This window comes from Paroedura picta, chromosome 2 (assembly GCF_049243985.1).
Source record: "Paroedura picta isolate Pp20150507F chromosome 2, Ppicta_v3.0, whole genome shotgun sequence".
Lineage (NCBI taxonomy): Eukaryota > Metazoa > Chordata > Lepidosauria > Squamata > Gekkonidae > Paroedura > Paroedura picta.
The window spans coordinates 62,454,515-62,477,386 of record NC_135370.1 but is presented as its reverse complement, the minus strand read 5'-3'; the positions used below and the strand labels follow the sequence as shown (position 1 = coordinate 62,477,386).

The 22,872-nt window shown below is 47.3% G+C and overlaps 2 protein-coding genes across 5 annotated transcripts in view; one reads left to right on the top strand and one right to left on the bottom strand.

Annotated features, from left to right (window-relative positions):
* Window positions 1-1,380, bottom strand: part of OSBPL11 (oxysterol binding protein like 11) — a 67,275-nt gene extending 65,895 nt beyond the window's left edge. For all 3 annotated transcript variants that reach the window (XR_013228155.1, XM_077320344.1, XM_077320345.1), the window contains exon 1: window positions 483-1,380. Coding sequence is in view for 2 of the 3 variants with exons in the window: in XM_077320344.1 (XP_077176459.1) it covers window positions 483-682 (200 nt within the window). In the remaining variant the exon portion in view is untranslated. The remainder of the gene's footprint in view (window positions 1-482) is intronic.
* LOC143829456 (glycerol-3-phosphate dehydrogenase 1-like protein) overlaps window positions 1-22,872 on the top strand; it is a 52,748-nt gene that overhangs the window by 15,441 nt on the left and 14,435 nt on the right. The window contains exon 3 of one of the 2 annotated variants that reach the window (XM_077320361.1): window positions 13,646-13,850. In XM_077320361.1, the coding sequence (XP_077176476.1) occupies window positions 13,810-13,850 (41 nt within the window). In that variant the 5' untranslated portion in view covers window positions 13,646-13,809. Of the gene's footprint in view, window positions 1-13,570; window positions 13,851-22,872 lie in introns of both variants that reach the window. The other variant, XM_077320362.1, reaches the window with a different exon arrangement.

Below are 22,872 nucleotides of genomic sequence, written 5' to 3'. Positions count from 1 at the left end.
CTAACAAGCTCCTAGGTAAAGCATTAACTGACTCCCATCAGTTATTCCCCCACTGCTATTAGGCCTAGCTACTGACCCCCCCCCCCACATATCCCCAATCATATTTTGAAAACACGTTTAGGAAGGCAGTCAGAAGACATCCGGTCTTTCCAGATTGAAGGAAATACAGTTCTTCCCTTTGTAAGTTGTAGGCCACTCACTCCATGTTGTTTAAAAGAAAACACATGCAGGGTGACAGTAACAGAAGCTTGGGTTTGGGCTGGAGGGAAAATATCAGCTCTAGATATAATTTCTATATTACCACATACAGCACTTGCAACTTTTCTGTTAGATCTATCATTCCCCAGTGAAAGCCGAGTTCACCAAACCTTGCATAGTTTTGCTGTGCTTGGTCTCCCCCCCCCCCCCCCCAATAACAAAAAAAACTTAAAACACGCACAAGGGTATTCCAGTTAGGTGCTGCAAGCCTCAGTAAAACTCACCTGTACTGCCAGCTTTTGGTACTGCTTCCACCTCGGCAACTGCTGATCCCGCTGCTACTGCTACTCTTGCTGGTGCAGTTCTGGGCTGGCAACAAGATTTCCAGTTTGCCTTCGCTCTCGGACACTTTCATCGCCGCTGCTACAGCTGTGGTTGTCGTTGGGGCAGCCGGGGGTGCCGGCACGGGCTCTGCAGCTTGCATGGCAGCAGCCGCGAAGGCGGGAAGGAGGCTTGTAAGCTCAGCAGCAAGTCAGGGGAAAGCTTTGGCGAGCCAACTACCGACCCCGGTGTGGTGCAAGACGGGGGAAGAGCCAGGACGAAGGGGGGCAAACAACACACCGGAGAACTCCGAAGGAAAGGAGGAGGGTGGAAACAGGCTTGGAAAGGGCGCTCATACCAACACCAGGGCGGGGTGAGGAAGACGCAGCCCCCTCGAGGGGTGTCCGGCGGAGGGAGGGAGGGAGGGAGGGAGGGACGCCCGAATCCTGGTGAATGAGACGGGGGGGAGGGAGGGAGGGAGGGGGGACACACCAGCCTTGAGAAGAGTGCGACCTTCAGGGGGAAGCGGGGAGGGGGAGCTCACCCGAAATTAAAGCGCAGCCTCCCCTCCAACCCTTCATGGGAGGCAGGCAACGCGAGCCGGAGGGAGCGGCTGGGGCGAAGGGACCATGGTCGCGAGAGGGGGATGCTCACGCCGGAGGGAGGGCAGCCTCGAGGCAGGCAACCCCTTCGTCCAGCCCGCCCGCAGGTCCTCCGCCTCTCCGCCGACAGCCCACCTGCCCCCGCCTACAGTCTCGCCCCCACTGGGGTCTGGAGCGCGCGGCGACCTTCTTCTCCTAGGGCTAGCAACAGCTCCCAGCCCACACCAACCGACAGCAGCGTAGCCGCCACCGCTTCCGGGTCAAGCTCCGCTCTTCCTTCCTTTCCATTGGAGAAAGGGGGCCGGCGCTGGCGGCGCCATCTTTGTGAAGGGCACAGGCGGCCGGAGGCGAAGAAGCCGAGTGGGCGGGGCTGCGTTCAGGAGCGAGGGCGGGGCTTCGAGGGGCGGCAGCGCGCAAAAACTCTTCCTGTTCTTCTCACCTCCTTCTCTGCTTCTTTTTTGGAAAGGGTCTACAGAGCTACTGTTTTTGTTATATTTATTTAGGGATGCTTTTTTTCTTGTTGTTTGTTTAAATCCCGCCTGTCTGCCATGGAGCCACTCAATCAAACAAATCGGTGTTCTGAAACAATCCACGTAAATATGTCAGCAATAAAGACATACAATTTTTAAAGAAGCCATTAAATGCATGAAAGCAGAAACATGCTTGTACTAAGAACCACTTTGATGTAGGGCCGCCAGCCTCCAAGTGGGACCTGGGGATCCCCCAGAATGACACCTCATCTCCAGAGATCAGTTCTGGAGAAAATGAATGCTTGAGAGGAGAGTGCACTCTGTGACACTGTACCCTTCTGAAGTGTCTGTCCTCCCCATCCCCAAATCCCCAAGAGTTATCCAAGCTGGATCTGGCAACCCTTCCCCCATCCCCTCCTGGTGGACCAGGAGGGGAGGGGAAGGGGGATCTGACAATTGTACTTTGGCTGCATTCACACTGGCTGTACTGCTATGTAGCAATCACTTGCAACTGTGTGACCAAGACATTCTGGTTGTAAACAGCTGCTACAACACAATGGCAGCCCAGTATCAAATAATGTATAAATACAGCCCTTCAGATACCCTACTGTTTAAAGCTGCAGGTAGTCATGTTCGTCTGAAGGAAAATCCACACAATACATCATAGAAAGTGTGCAGGTTTTCAAGTTCTTAAATACTCTTCATCAAGCTGCATGTTAAAAAGGGAGATGGGAGGGGAGAAAAAAGAAAGGTTTTTGTTTTTTGGGGGGGACAGTGCTATACATGATTCCACTGCAATAGCTTAAAAAAATATTAAGCCAAAGAGCGTACTGGTTCTTTAGAGGTATCTAAGAAAAACATAATTGTCATATACTTTTACTAGATTTAAAGCCCATTTTATCTTTAAATAAAATGGGCGCTAGAGGTTCCCTCCCCCGGGGCCGAGTTCCAAAGGCTTCTGCACACCCAGGGCCGGCGTGGGTGACAGAAGCAGGCATCCTCGTCCCCGGGGTGTAGTGCAGAAGGCTTCCGGCAGGCCGGGCTTCTGGTGGTCTTGCGGCCTACCTGTGTTCTGCGGTGGAGGCTCGATAGCATTAGCGAGGCGCGGGGACGCTGGGTCGGCGGCTGCTCGGAGGTGTGCAGACGGCGCCTTTGCCGCGGCTCGCAGCGTGCTGGGGGAGAAGGGGCCAGTCTCCGAGGGGGTAAGGTCTTGTCTGAGTGTGGGTGGGTGGGTGGCGGGGCTCAGGGTGGTGTGTGGGGGTAGGGTTTAGGGGAGAAGCGCGGGGGAGTCGGCGAAGGGGGAGATGTTGGGGGGTAGTGAGGGAATGGGGGGTATCACCGGCGGGCGGTGGGCGAGCTTCTTCCTCATTCAGCGGCAGGGTCCTGGAGGTTGGCGGCGGGTAGGTGGGAGGCGGAAGGCGTCCTGGGACCATGGCATACCTGCCCGGCTCCCCGTCGAAGTGTTGAGGGCATGCGGCTGGAAAGGAGCAGGGCCACCGCGTCAAAGACCCTGCTCCTTTCCCCACATCAAAGCGTCAAAGGCCCTGCTCCTTTCCCCACATCAAAGCATTGTGTATGGCGGCCAAAGAGGCAATGGGGAGGTGCGCTTCGCGTGCCTCCCCATTGCCTCCTTGGTCCAGGATTGACACTCGGAGGGCCGAATCAGGAGCCGCATTGCAGCTCCTGATTCGCCCCTCCGAGTTTTTATCCCGGACAGAGCCCGCCCTAACTCCTCCCAACTTGCCCTTACTCTTTTATTTATAACCGCAAAGCGGTTTACAGATACCTCAATAGCTGCAATGTATGGGTGATGACCAGCTGTGCATTGCAAGATGCTGTGTTTCTGAGCATGTATTTACATTCAAGATGCAACTGTTCCCCTATCAGATAAGATTTAGAGTGGGACACTAATTAAAATTTCAATAGGGCACCCTCAAAAAGCAAAAATGAGGATAATTACCAGACAATAAGAACACCTGGTGCATATGGAACCAGCTAACTGCCTCCAGTCCTGACCTGGATAGCCCAGGCTAGTTTAATCTCAGCAGATCTTGGAAGCCAAGCTGGGTTGGCCTCTGGCTAGTAATTGGATGGGAGACCTCCAAGAAATATAATGATTGCAACATGGAGGCAAGCAATGGCAAACCACTTATGAACATCTCTGGCCTTGAAACTCCCGTGGAGTTGCCTTGAGGACAAAAGAAAGTAAGAAAGAAGCCTACCTTTAATCTATATGTAATTAAAAACAAACAGGATGAACATGACTGGGGAGCTCTACAAAAAATGTCCTCTCTCCAGCATGGCCTGCCTAATTTCTGATGCAGTAAGAAGACTTGAAAAGGGAAGGAACCTTTGACATAGGCCTTAGCCAGGGGTAAAAGCAAACCAGTATGGGTTGGTACAGACTGCCAATAAGAAAGTGGCCTATGTTGTACCTGCAATCTTCTGCTCAGCTGTTTAAAAGGGACAATACCAGTAAGATATTTAAATTACTCTTGGTATGAATCTGAGGATCAGCTTCATATGGGAGGCAGCACTCCTTATGATACCCTAGATCAGATTGTCTGGGGTATAGATCAATACCATTTTGCATTATAACAGGAAACAGAGTCCCATTTTAGGGATGCCAGTTCTCAGGTGGGACCTGGGGATCCCCTGGAATTATAGCTCATCTGCAAACTAATACGATCAGTTCCCTTGGAGCAAATGGCTGCTTTGGAGGGTGGACTCCATAGCATTATACAATACTGATATCCCTCCTCATCCCAAATCCCACCCATACCTGGCTCCATCCCTAAGTCTCCAGATATTTCCTAATCCTGAGCTGGCAATTCTAATTGAAGACAACCCAGAAGTTTTGGTTAGTACAAAATGCAACTATGTGTCTGCTTATAGATCGAAGTTGTGTTAAGACAGCTCTGCTAACTACCTATTGGTATCCAGGTATTTCCCAACCCAAATCTGGCACCCCTAGTTCCATCCCAAGAAATCCAACACCAACAGAGAATGAAAGGAATACTAGCCTGATGCCAGCACCACTTGTTGACATCCTATGACCTATACACGGGGCAGAATGGCCAGGCTGACGCCGACAGGGCTGCGGGGTTAATCCCTGATTATGCCTGATGTTGCCACTATCTCAGCCACTGCTCGGCCCTGGTCTGACACAGGCCTTCGGATGGCCCGTGGTAAGGGAACACAGATTCTTCCACGTTCCCTGAGATGCCGTGGGCGCCATCAGGGGCTAGGTCAGGTCAGTGCTGTGCATAATTGGAATGCAGGGACACCGCATACCCCTGTCAGTCGCGGAGCTAACAGGGGTATCCCCCCCCCCACCTTGGCTGGAGAGTAGCATGCCACTCCTCTGCCATCGTGCAGTGTGGGCCCTTCCTACCCCCTCTAGGCCTATTATTGGCCATTTCTTTGAAGTGGGGGAGGGTCAACATGACTGTTTATGGTTGTATCACCTGATAAATGTTTAACAAACTTTAAAAATTAATTAACTTCCACCCATTCAGGAAACCCAGGGCCATCAAGAAACGCCAGGGCTTCACAAATCCCTGGTTGAGAAAGCCTGGTCTATACTGATGGGTTTACACTTCCATAAAGTGTAGGGATGTAGTCTTGAGGGTTCTCATAAAAACATAAGTACAGCCTGTTGGGTCAGACTGTTGGTGGATGTTGCCTCACACAGTGGCCAGAGCCAGTTGTCCTGTAGGGCCAAATAAACAGGGCATAGAAGCCAAGGCTGTTGCATGCTGCTTCCTCTCAGCATGGCTATTCAGATGTTTGTTGCCTCTGCGCATGAAGGTTCTCCATGGCTCAAGGTTCTCCATATGAAGGTTTTCCATGGCTAGCAGCTGTTGGTGGAAATTCTCCTGTAACCTGCTTTGCTTCTTACGATAAGCAGAACAAAATTAAGGTCTTTTAAATTGAAATACCGGGTAAATACTCATAACTGAATAAAGGTAGGGATTGTGTTAGTTCTGACATTTTGGGAAGGGGCCGTGGATGGATATTTACATGCTATAGGCCTCTCAGGCCTCTCAGGTGGCAGCAGTTGGCAATCTCTGCCAGAGACTTTGGAAAGCCACTGAAGTCAGAGCAGAGAACTCTGAGCTGGATGAAGTGAGTGTCTGGACTCAGTAGGGAGCAGTTTCCTATTTGCATTCAAAACTCCTTTCTGTTTGATTGAGATTTTGCTTACAGCCTTTATGATGATAGTCCTGTGATGAGCACCAGCTTTTTTCTGTTCTAAATGAATGTGTGGATCCTGAGTTTATCCCATTACAAAGAAAGGGATGGTACTGAGACACGATTCTTTATCAAGTAATACCTGTTCTTTTTTACTGAAGGTCTTGCCTATTGCAACCACTGTTATTTCTTTGCATTGGTATAATACCTGGCTTTAGTAATCACTTGTTTACCAGTTTACCAGCAATAGGTACAGTACATTCTATGATGTCCTTGAGTGGTGAGCGTTCAGGCCAACTAGACCTAAAATACAATGAATGACAATCAGCTGGAGGGCTATAAGAATATCTTCCCTTTTATTTAGTGCCTGGGGCCCTCTAGTGGCCAACCCAAATAATACTCACAAAAAAGTCTGCGAATCACAAAACAGCCTGCACAATGACAAATTTTTTAAAAAGGTTAAATGATTCCTTAGTTTATATGCTACAAAACCAGGACAAGCACAATTCATACAAATTCTCATATTAAGAGCAAGGCACACCACCTGACTCTTGACAAATTATGTATGATAAGCAGGCACAGCAACGGTCTATGACATATAGATTCAGGTGGGTACCCGTGTCAGTCTGAAGTAGCAGAACAAAATTTGAGTCCAATGGCACTACACACCGGGTGCCTTACATTTACCCAAGTGGGGCAGCGACCCACTCTGCTGGACCATTTCAACTGGAGAAATTGTGTTGGGCAAAAGAATTTCCACTCCCATTCTCTTGCACTGTATGCAGTGGAATCTTGAAGACAATTCTTTTAACAAGAAAGGGCACCAGGGAACATTGGCCAGGAAACTCCCAGCATCACTTAGAATTTGGTTCTTAGAAGCCTGCCTTTGAGGATATGTAGAATGTCTTTTTCCTACAGGTGAGCTTAGCAAAATAGAATATACTTTATCAGGACAGGGGAGGGGGCAGACTGGATCATCTACCTGATATTGTCCATGAGATTTCAAAAATAAAACGGAATGTTTTTCATGACATTTCATGACATGCAATATTGACATTATATCTGGTGTAGCACTGTGTATGTTGGGGGCAGGGCACGTCTATTCCAGACCCAGAGAAAGGATGCTTCTGTCTGTGTAAAGTGTCACCAGATCTCACCCAACTTATGACAACCTCATGAGAGGGTTTTCTGGGCAAGTGAGCAGCAGAGACGGTTTGCCATTGCCAATGCTTTCCTCTGCCAGGTCTTCCTTGGCCCTTCCATGTGCCAACCCTGCGGAGCTTCTGAGAGTTGATGGAGATCAGGCTATACTGTGCTGTCTTCCCTTCCAAGAGGATGCTGATGCCCTGGAAATTAGAAAGGAGGTCTGTTCATTAGAGTTCCATGGCTTCATCTAGAGCCCCATGGATAAATCTGGCCAACACTGATCCAGATATAGGTATACACTCAAGAAGCCCTAGGCATCTAGTTAGCTTTCCTATGTCAAATCATTTAATTCCTGGTCTACTGCAATAACATTTATTGTTAATTATGGGTTCATTGCAACAGGCGCTGTGGATGGCCTCCCCCTCCCTCCAGAACATGGAAAGGCTGCAGGCAGCTGTTAGGGAACTCACCGGCAGGGGCAGCTCTCACGCAGCAGATATTTACAGACTCTGAGGGAGGGAAGTGGAAGGAGGAGGGGGTGGTCCTGGGTTGGGGACGGAAGGCGATTGGCTAGCCGCTGGACAGACAGGCAACCCAGTTGGAGGAGGAGGCACTCAGGGGCGGGACAGCTGCCCTTAGTGGTGTTAAGCACAAACAATGTTCACAAAAACATTGGAGAAATAAAACTATCCACAACTGAACTCAAAAGGACTGCTTAGCTGTTTTAGCAAAGAATTACCATATGGCATCATATGGCTTAATTTTGATATTATGACACAGTTTACTAATTTGCCATAATTTGCTTTTGCCTTATATCTCTACAGTTATGATAGTTGTTCATTTAGTCTTAGGAAGAGTGCATGCACTTGGAAGCTCACGCCTTGAATAAATCTTTGTTGGTCTTAAAGGTGCCACTGGACTCAATTTTTGTTGTGCTACTTCAGACCAACATAGCTACCCACTTGAATCTAAAGTTACCATTTGTTTTGGTTCAATTCCGAGGAAAACATAGTGAAATAAATATTTCAAAATAAGAGAGTTGTAGGCAGACAAATCTAATTGTGGAAAGTTAAGACCAATTAGCTGAGACCCTTCCCTTATGCTCTTATGCTTTAAAAAAAAGTGCTTAGTGTTTTCTTATGACTTAGGGAAGCTTGAGTTATGTTTCCCTGACAACTGTTTTAGAGGTGCGGGCATCTCTCTATGGATGCAGCTCAGGTATGCATGATGGTTGCCTCAACGGAATAGAGAAAGAGAACAGCCAAATCCTTACAAAAGGCATGCTATGGAAAAGAAGGAATCACAGGAAACGACACATGTTATCAGGAGAAGGATGCTAAATATTCACTCAGAACATGATCAATTTTTTTTTAATTGGTGACTAACTTACATCTTTGAGCCATAAAGCCACCTTTAAGGTTTTGATGGTTTAATACCGATGATGTAGTATCCAACTAACATGGTATATTATCCTTATCCATGGTTCCTCTATATATTTGTGAAACAGCTTGGGGGGGGGGGGCATGTCCGGCTGTCCAAGTTGGAATAGGGCCAGCAATGCTGGCCGCACCCTGATTGGCCCTAACCTTACAGCTCCCGCCCTCCCTCCCTGGACACTAGCCATGTTCCTCTCAGACATGCCAGAGACAGAGAGAGACACACAGAGCCTTGCCAGACCGAACATGAGCCCTCATTCCTTCCTACTGCTCCTGCTGTGAGGGAGGCAGAGAGAGACACAGAGCTGCCCCAAGCTGCTGACAGCGACACAGAGAGAGCTGCCTTTGGTGCGACGGAGGGAGAGAGAGACAGACAGAGAGAGCTGCCCCAAACTGCACACCAGCCCTCCTTCTCTCCTAAGAATAAGCCCTAATTACCTGCTATGCCTCCTGTTGCCAGGCACACCAAGACACGCAGCTAGAGGGAGAGAGAGACACAGAGAGAGATCTGCACCTCGTATCCCCTGGGTCCTAGTGGCCATTACATTGCTGCTTGCAATGGGCTTTCTTGCTAGTATGTTTTATAAATTATGGGAGTGTTGTTCTCTGTTTTGTTATAAGTTATGTTTGTTGGGAAGGATTTAGAGCAGGGGTAGTCAAACTGTGGCCCACCAGATGAAGAAGAAGAGTTGGTTCTTATATGCCGCTTTTCCCTACCCGAAGGAGGCTCAAAGCGGCTTACAGTCGCCTTCCCTTTCCTCTCCCCACAACAGACACCCTGTGAGGTGGGTGAGGCTGAGAGAGCCCTGATATTACTGCTCGGTCAGAACAGTTTTATCAGTGCCGTGGCGAGCCCAAGGTCACCCAGCTGGCTGCATGTGGGGGAGTGCAGAATCGAACCTGGCCTGCCAGATTAGAAGTCTGCACTCCTAACCAAACTGGCAGGGACTCATGGGAATTGTACTCCATGGACATCTGGAGGGCCGCAGTTTGACTACTCCTGATTTAGAGCCTCTGATTTGCATGCGGAAGATCTTAGATTTAATTCCCAGCATTTCCAATGAAAAGACCTCTGGCTGAGCACCCAGACAGCCACCGCCACTCAAAGTAGACAGTGCTGACTTTCCTAGACATTTCATGACATGACTTTCATAGAATAGTTGTCTGGCTCACTACAAGGCAGGTTCATGAGAACATATAGTTTAAACCATGATCTTGCTTTTAACTATGTTTTTATGCAGTTTCAGTGTTGGCATGCCCAGTTGAGATCGACATTAGTCTTTGACTAGGATTAACTAGCATGTTTTCAATGAAGTCCAAATCTGTCTGCACAAGCTGTTTCTCCACTAGTTAGAAGCAGATTACAAAAATATTTCTTTTCCTCAGGACCGTGATTTTCTTCTACGGCTTTGGGACCTGGACTCCTCCTTGTTCAAATCTTTGTCTATTTCTAACATTTTTATAAATAGCTTTATCAAAAGCAGGGTGTACCAGGCACATTTGACTTCCTCAGTCACGAGTCCTCACTTCCTTAAAAGCTATGTTTCCATTACTCCCACTCAGGGTTTTTTGCACATTGGTTCCTATGGCAACGCTTGTATCTCTGCAGCTGCTCCATGCCTCCCACTCTCCCTCCATCACTTGGTGTTTCACTGATCCCCCATTTCATGGAGTAGCTTAAATCACTGCTGCGGCACAAACGTTTACTCGCAAGGCAGCAAAGGGTGAAGTATCATGAGCCTGTTCACCAAGCAAAGATACGGACAGCCCTGCAGCTAGGGAAGCGGAGCAGGAGTGCCCAAAGGAGCTGTGGTTGTCTCGGGGGTGGGGCAGGCGCCTTAGTTTGACAACAGTTGATCTGCTGTCCCTCATGCCACCGTGAGGGCTTTCATGAGAGATGAACCTCCTCCAAGGCTCTGTATTCTAGCAGTTAAGCATATTTGGTCCCCATGTTAAAACAGAGGTCAGCTGGTATACAGATAGGGATGCCGGTCTCCAGGTGGGACCTGGGGATCCCCTGGAATTATCACGCATCTCCAGAATGAAAAGATCAGCTCCCTGGAGAAAATGGCTGCTTTTGAGGGTGGACTACATGGCCTTATATTCCAGTGAGGTCCCTCCCCACCCCAACTTCCACCCACTCCTGGCTCCTCCCCCAAACTCTCCAGGTATTTCCCAACCCAGAGCTGGCAACCCTTAGCACAGATGAATGTCAGAGAGGTTCTCTGATGCTTAGTTCCCTTGTCCCGATATTTTTGACCACTTGCAGATTCTCTAGCAGAGCCACTCTACTCCAGTGATACTTACAGCAGAGCAGTTGAACTCCTAGATGAGCCATAAACCCACCCAGCCAGCTCTTGGCATTCATTCCCCCCTTGCATGTTTCACCAAATCAGTCCTTTCCCCTGACAGAAATGCTCTCAGGGCCTAGTTGATTCTCTGTGCCAGAGACAAGCAATGTTGCCTTGCTGGATCGGATCAAAGATCCATCTTGGTCAATTTTCTGTATCTGGGATTAGCACACCTGAGACGTTGGTGGACGAAGCTTGACAGAGATAGCTTCCCCCTGTTATTTGTTTCCAGCATCTGAAGATGGTAGACTGCCTTTGCCTATGAAGGCTCTATGCTTGTCTATTGTGCCTGTCACTGTTGATCAACAGATCCTCATTTTATCTAATCCTATATCTAATCCCATGAAAAGATAGTTGGAGCAGGACAAGTTGACAAAAGCTGCTTTAAATACATTCAGTGTAGCTCATTCTTTGTGCTCCCAGTGGACCCTGAACCCAGGGGCTTAATTTACAGGCCTCCTGCAGTCTTTGTTTTTATACCCACCCCTTTCCACACAGGAATTCTTAATAGCTTGAAGAATCAAAGTTCAGCAGAGAGGTCATAGAGCAGGGAGAAAGGCACATGACTCTCCTGCCTGGCATGCAGAAGGTCCCAGGTTCACTCCCTGACATCTGCTGCTAAACAGGCAGTGTGTGATGTGAAAGACTTCTGCTTGAAACCCAGGAGACCTGCTGCCAGGCTGACTGGACAATACTGACCTTCATGGACCAAGGATTTGCTTCAGTACGAGGCAACTTCATTTATGCTTTCAGTTGTTCCAGTGTTAGTAAGTCTAATAAGCAAGTTGAAGTTAACCAGAGCAGGAATAAAGTCAGCAGGGGGAAAAAACATATATTGGAAGTTAAAACCATCCTAAAAGAAGCAGAAGGGAAATTGATATTTTATTCAACAGTGTTCTGACTGGTTGGGTAGGTGGTTACATCACAGGCACTCTCCCTAGTCACACAGAAGGTTTGGTAATGCAGACTCAGAAGGTTCTTTAGAAACAGCTCTTTTATTGTAGTAACAGCAATCAACTTCAACACCAACCAAACAAGAAACAAGGGCACAAACCCTCTCAACTGCCCCGCCAAGAGCTCTGATTGACCCTTAATGGAGGCCACAGATTGGTCCATAAGATCAGCCAGTTCTCAATGTCCACTGGTGGATTTCTCAAGCCCTGTTCTGCATAATGCCCCTGAAATCATAGTTCTGTCCACAGTTAACACGCTATTTACTATCTGACTGAACTAGTTACTTCCCCTAGTGGAAGAAGGGGAAGGCAGTGTTTGCCAATTCCCCCTCTCATTCCAGGCCCCCACTTTGACCTCTCCCAATGCTGGGGCTCCTGTGACCCAGAAGGCTTCAAGGCTCAAGAGAAGACTGCTACAGGGGGCAGGGGGAGGTCGCTATTTCTGCCATTGATACAACACAGCTCTGCTTGTGTGGCATAGGACCCCAAAATAATCTTTTAAATTGACCAAGTGAGTTTTCAAGAGTGTTTTCTAAACACATGAGGTGTACCTGATTACATAAATAGGTCTCTGATGATGGAAGCTTCTATGGAAGAGTGGGAACTTGAATCAGCCTCTCCCAGATCCTAATACATCACCACTCTAACCACTCCACCAAGCTGGTTCTTTGTGAACAACTCTGTCCTATTCTGTTGTTGTATTTATCTTAGGTGGAAAACTCCTTTTTAAAATAGAACAGGCCCCAGGTGGACGTGTACACAGCTGTGCATCCCAACCATATTCCGTCCCACTTCTGGGGTTTCTCAACAGTAAAAAAGTTGATAAAGGGTGAGTCAGAAGAACCATAAGAAGATGGATGATGCCCTGCTGGATCAAACCAGTCATCTCTCTGGTCCATGCTCCTCTTGGGCACAATTGCCAAGTCAGAAGAACAACAAACAGGGCACAAGAGGCCCTGGAGGAACCCTTGAAAAAATTTTCAGGCTTTGAGGAACTCCAGAAGTGGTGACATGACCCTTCAGATAAGTGGCCATGGAAATAAGATGCAGGAGCCAGCTAGTCAGGCAACCAATCATTTACCATTCCCATTGTGGAGAAAGAGACGAGGCCTGTAGAGCAACAGGGAAAGTGGCTCCAGTGATGTCTAGTGATGTGAGAAGCCATTTGAACGTCTGGTATGCAGAACTCCTGGGGAGCAATCAGGCTTCCTCCAAATCCTGATTGGGAATCTCTGGGCGAAGGTGATGTTGTCTCCAAGCCCTGGTATTCATCCATTTCCTGTCTCTGCGCATGGAGGTTTCTTTGAGTCACCAGGGTTAATAGGATTTATTTATTTCTTGTATGGCCTGTGTGTCATGTAGCCAGGAAATCTGAGGATTGTCTGTAGGCAGGCAAGGGATGTTCAGAGGTGGTTTGCCATTGCCTGCCTCTGTGTCATGACCCCTACCCCTACCAAATTCAAAGAGGTCTCCCATCCACATACCAGTTTCCAAGATCTGACAGGATCAGGCTACCTGGTCAGTGCTACCAGGGATAGTAGCCACTGATGGACTTCATTAATCTACCTAATCTTTTTAAAAAGCTCTCTAGGCTCCTGGTCATCTCTGTTTTGTTTTTTTGTGTGCACAGACTCCAGTTTTAACCACTATACCTGGTTTCCACCTTCCCTCCATGGGTCGTCCCCTGCGCAAGAGCCCCTGCTGGTGTCTCTCAGCAACTGCACCCAGCGTAGAGCCCTGTGAGAATAGGTTCGGTGCAGTTTCTGTTTAAGCAAATATTGAACTTTGCGCTGGACCTTGAGCGCTTCTTGTTGGTTTTTCTCCTCCCCGAATCCTAACCGAAGTGAATCTCTTCTTCCTTTTCTCGGCCCGTGTTCCCTTCCCGGGACGGACGGACAGACAGACAGCCAGCGCCCCCAGACCCCGAGCCACTCGGATCCCTTGACACGATCGCCTCTCATTGGTCTTTACCAGGGACTCGCAACCTCCTCCCGGCGGGACGGCGGCAGGCGGCGCTTGCAGGTTGGGGTGTTTCAGCCCCCACCCGCTAGCGCCCCACAACGCGCAACACGGAGCAGCGAAGGACTTGCCGGTCTCGTTGCAACCTTGGGGGGACCCAGGAGGACCGAGGAGCCACCATGCCGCCTCTGAAAGTCTGCATCATCGGATCCGGGAACTGGTGAGTCCAGCGGGCTGCGGAGCCGCAGGGGAGGGAGAGACCTGTTGCCGGGCGCTGTCCCAGGGAGAAGGGGCGCCTCCGGCTGCAGCGAGGGGACGCGACCTTTGGGGTGCCCCGAAAAGCCGCCCTTTGCAGAGAAAGGGGAAAGCGGGGCGCGGTTCTGACCCAGTCCTCCGCACGGCGTTCTGGGGCTTCCTCGTCTCTCTGAGCGAGAGAGACGCCTTTCTCCCTTGCCCTCCCTCTCCGCGTGAGAATGGCTCGTAGTCCTCGGGTCTCCTCAGCCCCTCCGCACACTGGGGAAAGCCCTGGATCCAGATGGATGACTTCTTCGCCTCCCATAAGCCTCCCCATCCAAAAGGGGGTTTTATCCAGCCTTGGCATGAATCCTGAAGGGAGAATTCAGCTCCTGAGGCTGGATAATGGAATAATGTTGGAAGTATAGTTTAAGTATGAGCCTCTTGTGGCCCAGGGTGGTAAGGCAGCAGACATGCAGTCTGAAAGCTTTGCCCATGAGGCTGGGAGTTCAATCCCAGCAGCCGGCTCAAGGTTGACTCAGCCTTCCATCCTTCCGAGGTCGGTAAAATGAGTACCCAGCTTGCTGGGGGGTAAACAGTCATGACTGGGGAAGGCACTGGCAAACCACCCCGTATTGAGTCTGCCATGAAAACGCTAGAGTCAGACATGACTCGGTGCTTGCACAGGGGATACCTTTACCTTTACCTTTTATAGTTTAAGTAGCCCTTTGACAAGGATCTTCTGTAAGTGGCTTAGGGACTTGTTCAAGCTTGCCCATCTAAGAAGGAGAGTCACTGCACTGGTGACTGGGTTGGACTGGGACCTGAGTTCGAATCCTGCTCCTCTATAATGTAGAATGCAGGATGAAAATAGGATGAGTGATGGCAGATGAAGTGACAACAGTTCTATAGGATAGGCTCTCCAATGTACCTCTAAAGCAAACTGTGGTTCTCCAGATGTTCATGGACCACCCACGCTGGCAGGGGCTCATGGGAATTGTAGTCCATGGACATCTGGAGAGCCACAGTTCGGCCACCCCTGCTCTGAAAGGCTAGCAAGGTAGTACTGGATATTGGCATCCCAACTGTAATGTAATGAAACACTTTTATGTCATGTTTCCTGCACAGCTGGATCCAAATGGTTTCAGCTCTGTGTGTGTGCAACACACAAACTCGCACACAGTGGGAGGGTATTTACAGCTTAGCTGTCCCAAGTAACATCTTTCAACAACAGACATCCAGTCCACTCTTACAGTTTGCCCCCAAAAGAAAAGAGATAAAATAATGACTGACCGATGAGCCTCCCTTCTATTGACTCATACCATTAGCCTGTCAAGGTCAGTACTGTCTACTCCTACTAGCAGGAGCCCTTGAGAGTCTCCAGCATTGGTTTTTCGCATTACCTCCTGCCTGATTCTTTTAGGTGGTGAGATCATCTGCATGAAAGTGTTCTCCCACTGAGCCATGGCCCGTCCCCCATGTGGAATCTGCTCTGTGTGTGATGTTCCTACAGACTACAAATGTCAAAGTCCAGAGGAGGGAAATGTTAGAATCATAGAATCATAGAGTTGGAAGGGGCTATACAGGCCATCTAGTCCAACCCCCTGCTCAACGCAGGATTAGCCCTAAGCATCCTAAAGCATCCAAGAAAAGTGTGTATGTTGAAATGGGTTGGGATTTTTAGGAACTTGTGGTGGGGAAGGACCTTCTGTGAATTTTTTTTTTCTCTTTGGGGATGAGTGACATGCTTTTAAGACACGGTTTATTCACTCAAAACATATAGCATGATGGTTTTGAGGTAGGAGTACTTATAGCATTAGAGAATGGGCATTCCTGTGAATTCTATGGACATATAACAATATATTTTAAATGCTTATTGCTTAAGTGGGACTAGGTTGTTCTCAATATGATATAATGTGCTATTGTTTTTGATTTCAATCAGGCTTTGGGCTGATCCTGCGTTGAGCAGGGGGTTGGACTAGATGGCCTGTATGGCCCCTTCCAACTCTATGATTCTATGATTCTATGAATACTATAAAGTGTATCCAACTCCTCTGCTAGTCCTGTTGCAACTGTATAAGACTGTTTCTGTTCAATTAATATACTGAATTATTGATAGAAATAGGATGTGATAAAGGCTGCTAACTCAGATGGCTTGAAACTGGAACAGCCAATTGCATGGAGAAAGAGGCTGAAGAGCTGGAATTTTGTACCCACCTTTTACCGACCAAAGGAGTCTCAAAGCGACTTACAATTGCCATTCCTTCCTCTCCTCACAATGAACACCATGCGAGGTAGGTGGGGCTAAATGAGCTCTGAAAGAACTGTCAGTGGCTCAAGGTCACCTGGCTGACTGCATATGGAGGAGTGAGGAATCAAACCTGGTTCTCTAGATTAGAGGCCATCACTCTTAGGCACTCCACCAAGCTGGCTCCCAGTGGAGACATGTAACAATAGCTGCTAACCACAAGGATTAAACAGAACCTCCACATTCAGTGGCAGTTTACCACTTGAGTGCCAGTCAGTAGATAAGAACAGCAGGAGAAGACTATTGTCTCCTTGTAGGTTTAATGGAGGCATCTGGCTAGCTGTTGTGGGATACAGGATGCTGGACTACATGGATGTTTGGCTGTATCCATCAGGGATCTTCTTATAATAATTATAACATATACAAAGCCATAATCATAAGGAAGAATGACAATGTAATGTAAAAGATGACATGGTGAGTATCAGAAAAAATAACAACTGATTTATTCGTGTTCTCAGGTCTTTCCTTGCAGTCTTGCATGATCAGCTAATTCTGTATTTGAAACAGATGTCCCCCCCCACACACACACTTTTTTGTACAATCTGTCAGCATGTCAGAGAGAAAAATAGGTGCTACTGTTTATTTACACCCCCTGCCTCCTGATTGGTAGGCCCATAGCTTTCTCCTTTCCTCACCTTTTCATACACTATTTTGTGTGTTGCCAAGTTTACCTGAAGTTAAGCCTGCTTTCACATTCCTCGAGAGAATAGCACATTTAAATGCAGATCTCTGTTTTCTTAACATCCAGTTTGGGCACTCTAGAATAATATGTCTCCGGTGCCTAGCTCAATGAAAAGAATATGATACTAACTGCAACAGCTCTAGTTATACAATATCAGTAACTGACAGGAAATATGGCTTGTTCATGAGTTTTAACCTTACTTTCTCTGTTTGGAAGACAGAGCTGATTGATCTGATTTGTCTGCAACTTTTCAGCTCAATCTACAGCTTCTCAAAACAATTATGAAAGATTTGTTTTAAACAATGCAATCCTAAACAGAGTTCCACTCTTCCATTACAGCCAATAGACTCAGAAGGGTAGAAGTGTGCTGTTAAAAGAACAGACACCAAGGAAACAATAAAAACACACAAATCAAAACATGTTATCATACTGCAGTGGGACACCATGCTGTTCTAAAGAAACATGTTATAACGCTAATTAGTCCACTTGATGAAATCGTACAAATTCACCAGTAAATTACTGTTGTCTTTTTTAAAGGCTCTAAGAATGAAATGAAAGTAGCCAGGATACGGGAGAAGATATCATCAACTACTTATCCATATCAATCGTACAAAGCTTTAATGAGTGGGACCACCCCCTCCCCTAAGTAATTGAGCAGAGTTGTCACAGATCACATGCTATAGAAAGGCCTGCACCAGTTCCTATTAAAATGCAGACTATTTGGTTTTTGTGTGAGATCACATGAAAATCTGACAGCTTGCACTATAAATCTCCATCCTAAGTCGTGTAAGTAAGTAAGTAAGAGGCAGGGAAGCAGCAGGATTCTTGCATTCCAACTCACCCCACATCGGAGATGCACCACCATCCAGGGAACATGGTGTTCTTTTCTTCGTGTTTTGCCAGCTAGTGACCATTTCTCCCATGTCTAGGTACACAGCCTAAATTCTGGAAACTGGTAATGAGAGGAAAGACTGTAAATTACAGGGGTGGGGGGGGGGAGGATTTTGAAATGAAGCTGGATAAGTACGGCTTGCTGGGTGATGCCTTTTGACTGCTGGGTGAGTTTCTTGGCTCTTAATCACTTTATAAGAGGGATCTAACATCACTTCGGGTTCAACCAAAATTGAGTCCAATAGCACCTTTAACACCAGCAAAGATTTATCAAAAGCTCACACCTTGAATAAATCTTTGTTGGTCTCAAAGGTGCTATTGGAGTCAGTTTCTATTGTGCTACTTCAGACCCACACGGTGACCCACCTGAATCTATCTCTTTGGGTGGTTGCTGCTGCTGTGGCAAGAGGGCCACAATCCCATCCCCCGCTTTCAAAGGGCCTCTTATTGTAAAACCCTGTGACTAATAATAGACACCTCCCGCTTGCAGCTGTACCCATGGGAACCCAAGCAGCTCAGGATAGCCATCAAGTGCAAACCCAATCCGCACCCCTCCTCATGCTGGTCTGCTCCTCCAATCATGGCCTGCCCCACACACCCAAATTAATTGAGGGGGGCAATCCACCCCTCCAGAGGTGTGTCACAGAATGCTGTCTGACAGCTCCCTGCCCTGTGGACTTAGAGATAGTGCACATGTGCCCTGGTGGTGGGCAGAACAGAGACCGGGCACCTAGCACCAGTGAGCAAGCAGTTGGAGGGAACACATTACTGGCAGAGCAAAGTTCTACACTCTGGGGCTGACTTCTCCCAGATTTCAACCCCCAAAGGTACACCAGCTTTTCTGCCAAGATCCCAAGGGGGAGCCACACACAAACAGGTAAGCAAGGCATCCCTTCTGCAAACCTCATTCCCCTCATGGCCAACAGCAGTTGCAATGATCTGTGCTGGACACAGCATCTCCTGCTCCTGAATTCTGCAGCGGGAGGAAGAAGTAGCCCTCTAGATACACATTCACTCCACAGACCAGGCAGGCTTTGGGGGCTGCCCAAGGCATCTGCCAGGGGAGGGGGGCCACCGTGGTGCCAGAGCACTAGGCTGTATGTTCTGCTGGTTGGCAGTTCTCCCCACACCACTTGTTCTGTTCATCAACTCCATGATCCCACCCTCACTGTTCAGTTGTCCACGGATCCCTCCAATAAAGCACATCAATTGTGCATGTCTCAGGTATTAATGGCACACTTTGGAAGGTGGGAGTGTGTGGGAATGCTGCACATACCACAGAACCCTTGCAGAAACAACAGCAGTGTGAGGGAGGGGGTCATCCTGACATTAATGACACAGCTGTAGTTGCAGATGGGTGAGAGGGAAAGGCTACAGTCCAGGCTACCATTCCTTCAGCTGAAAGCACAGACCACACAGACAAAAAAGCCAGAGCCACCACACTAATCTCCTTGAATCAGGTGGGGAGAATCCAAAGGAAGGCATGAAAATGCCATGATCAGGAGGGATGAGCTACGGATGCTGATGACATCCAGCCAGATGTCTAGAGGTTGTGGTGGGATGGCTTTGGCAGAGTTCCTCAAAACTCAATCCCTCAAAGAGGGGGGAGGGGTTTCCTGTAACTGGGGAAGAAGGAGCGAGGAGAGGAGGCGTGTCTCCCCTGCCTTGACAGAATTCAATTAACAGCTTCATTCACCATCAGGAATTTGGGGGTGAGTTTTGATGCCTCTGTTACAATGGAGGCACAAGTCACAAAAGTAGTGCTCCAGGTGTTCTGCCATCTGTGCCTGGTGAAGCTACTAGCGCCCTCCCTGGCCACAGAAGAGCTAGCCACAGTGATCCATGCAATGGTCAGCTCCAGACTGGATTACAGTGACTCGTTCTATGTGGTGCTGCCCTTGTCCCTGAACTGGAGATTACTGGTACAAAACACCGCTGCTTGGGTCCTTACAGTGACCTCATGCAGGGCTCATATTTGACCTGTCTTCCAACAGCTGCACTGGCTGCCAGTGGAGTTCCAGCTCGGGGGTTTGGTAGTGACCTTCAAGGCCCTATGCGGTCTGGGCCCTGTGTATCTGAGGAACTGCCTCTCCCAATATGTTCCCCAGAGAACATTTCATTCCGCTAACACCAATTTGTGTGTAATCCCTGCCCCTAAAGATGTCCACTTGGCCTCAACCACAGCCAGGGCTTCAGCCTGATGGAATGAGTTGCTAGTTGAGATCCAGGCCCTGATGAAGCCGTGACAGCTCTGCAGGGCCTGCAAAATGGTACTCTTTCATGAAGCTTATGGTTGAGGCTATAGTGGCCTGAAAATATATGGGCCTGCCTCTCTCCTCTCCCTGGCTCTCCCTGGCTCTCCCTGGACCTTATTCTATCCAATATGGTTAGCTGGTGGGTGAGATTAAAGAGGGTGGGCAGAGGGGTCAGGTTTTTAAGAGTTTTATGTTTTTATGTTTGTTTTATAAGATAGAAATGTAAAAGTAGTAGTGAGAACTGTATGTTCAATAAATAAATAATATGCTTGTACAAGCAGATGGCTTAAAAAGCATTACAGCTTAGCAGTTTGTATCATTTTGGATCAAGCAGTCTTGCAAGTCCCCCAAAGGCTGACGTCTCCCATGAGATAGGCTGTAGGTTGAAGTTCCATAGTGTAGGTGGGAAAGGTTTGAAGCTGAGGCCCAGATATTAAATGCCAAGTATTATCTTTGCAGAGTAACATTCCTTTAGCACTAAAATAGATGTTAAAGGTCAGTGTTCAGCAATCTTAACAAAGCAATCCTTCACACACTAATCACCAGTTTCTTAATAGCTCTTCTCAAGGGGAGAAGTTCTGAATTCAGATGGGGATGACCTTTGTTTTTCCCAATAGCCTTAGACGTTTTGCTGCTGTGATATACCTCTTTGTTCTTAAATGGGAAATCTTCCTTTCTTCCAAAAATGGTCATCAATTTGATGTTAAACCAATTGCATTTGTGGGCCTGGTTCTAGAGAAGCCAAGACCTTGAATTTTCCATGTCTCCCATCAACCTTGTTATCTTCCTCTTACCTGTTCTGTGATGTGAGTCTGCTATCCATTTTCCAAAGGAGACAGCTAAGACCTGGTAGTGAGAGCAGCTTAGGGAACAAAGGTGGACACAAGTGTTACCTGGTTTAACTCCAGAATGGTGCATATAACTTTAAATGTTTCGAGGCAATAAGATGCAGCTATTATACCTACTCTACTGTTCCTTCAGTGGGGTCTTCATCTATTCTCCTCCCAGTCTGCAGTAAATGAAGAGTATCTAGAACAGGTAGGGTTGGTTTAGGAACAACTCAGCAGATGAAATCATTCTTGGTGCATCACCTAGTGGTCATGGGAGATTTCAATTAGAAATTGAATGTTGGAAGATCAACTCTGCTAAAAATGAAAAATCCAATACATTCTTGACTTGTCTTGCTGGCAACTTCATTCCCCAGAAAGTGGAAGGGGCAACCAGGGGATCTACTATTTTAGAGTTGATTCTTACGAGTAGGGAAGAACTGGATGATGAGGCAAAAGTTGTGGGTGCACTGAGTAGTAGTGACCATATGATTTTGGACTTTGTGATCTTGGAGAAGAGAAAAACTGTACTTCAGGAGAGCAAATTATGTTATGTCACTTCTGTGGAAACCTGAATTGATATAATCAGATGCTCTAGGAACGGCAAAACTCTATAAGTGATACTGGAGATGATACGCCTACTGGGAAGGGTAAAGTTCAGAGATGGGAAGCAGCTCAGTAGGGCTATGAATCTATAGAGTCTACCCTCCAAACCTGACATTTTCTCCAGAGGAACTGATCTCTGTAGTCTAGAGCTTGGTTGTAATTATGGTAGAATTCCAGGCCTCCCCTTGAGACTGGTAATCATAGGCACTAGGCTTGGGAAACAACTACAAGTCTGAAATAATAGTGCAGGCATCTAGTTAGGGATGCTAGGTCCAGGTTAAGAAATTCCTGGAGGTTTGGGGGTGGATCCTAGGGAAGGTGTAGTCTGGGGAGGGAAGAGAGCACAATAGAATACAATGACACGGAATTCACCTTCAAATGCATTCGTTTATCCCAGATGAACTGATCTTTGTAGTCTGGAGATCAGCTGAAAGCCTGAAAGATCTCCAGCCCCCACCTGGAGGTTGGCAAGGGGACATTTTGTTTGTCGGTCTAGTAAGGTCACAGACTTTGTGAATGGATCCAATGGATGATACCTGTACCTTATCAAATATGTATGTCAGGACTGTAAGTAATGACTCCTCAAGGGGAAAAGTTAATCTTGACCCACATTGCTAGGGACATTGTGTTTGTATTCTCATGTTTATTTAAGAAGTTGCCTACTGCTTCCTTCACATAAGTAAGATTACACAGTCGTATTGGAGATTAGTTAATACAATCGTGGCATAAATGTAGCTCTTAGTAGTTGAGACCACTAATGCACAGTAGAAGTTCCACCCTTTCCAAACATTTACTATTCTTTAATCAAGAATCTCAGTAAGTTTTGTTTGTTTGAGAGGTCAAGAGAGAGTTCATCTATGGGTCTGATTTTTAATATAGAATATTATGATAATGAGGATTACCGTAATAGGAAACTAGATTTGCTATTAATCTTTTTTTGAGAAAGCAGGTATGCGTTTTCCTGTTTTATAATATGCACAACTGAAAATGTACAGCTTCTCTATGGGTCTTTAAGAAATAGTCCTCTTGAAAATAAATGAAATAAAATGTTTAGATAGGAGCACCCTCAGCTATGTTTGTCTAACATGATAATCTGTTCCGAGGCTGTATAGTCTTCACAGTACTGCACAGATTTCACAGTTGCCGAAAATTCTTCTTCTCACGAAAAGTTAAATGTTGCATTGTGACTTTCAGCTTGATTTATAATTATTTTATGATAATTACAAGCAAGCTTTTTAAATGTTTCCTGTTATTTCAACATATTTAATTTTTTAAAAAATGCAAGCTAAGTTCCCCCACTGCAAGATATTGAGCATCATTGTTGACTCTCCGAGCCAAACAGGGATTTTTACTAGCTAAGTGTGCATGTTTGGAGGGAAAAGAACTCAGGAGACTGGTATCTTTTATCCATAGTCAGTTCAGACTTTGAGCTCAGCAGG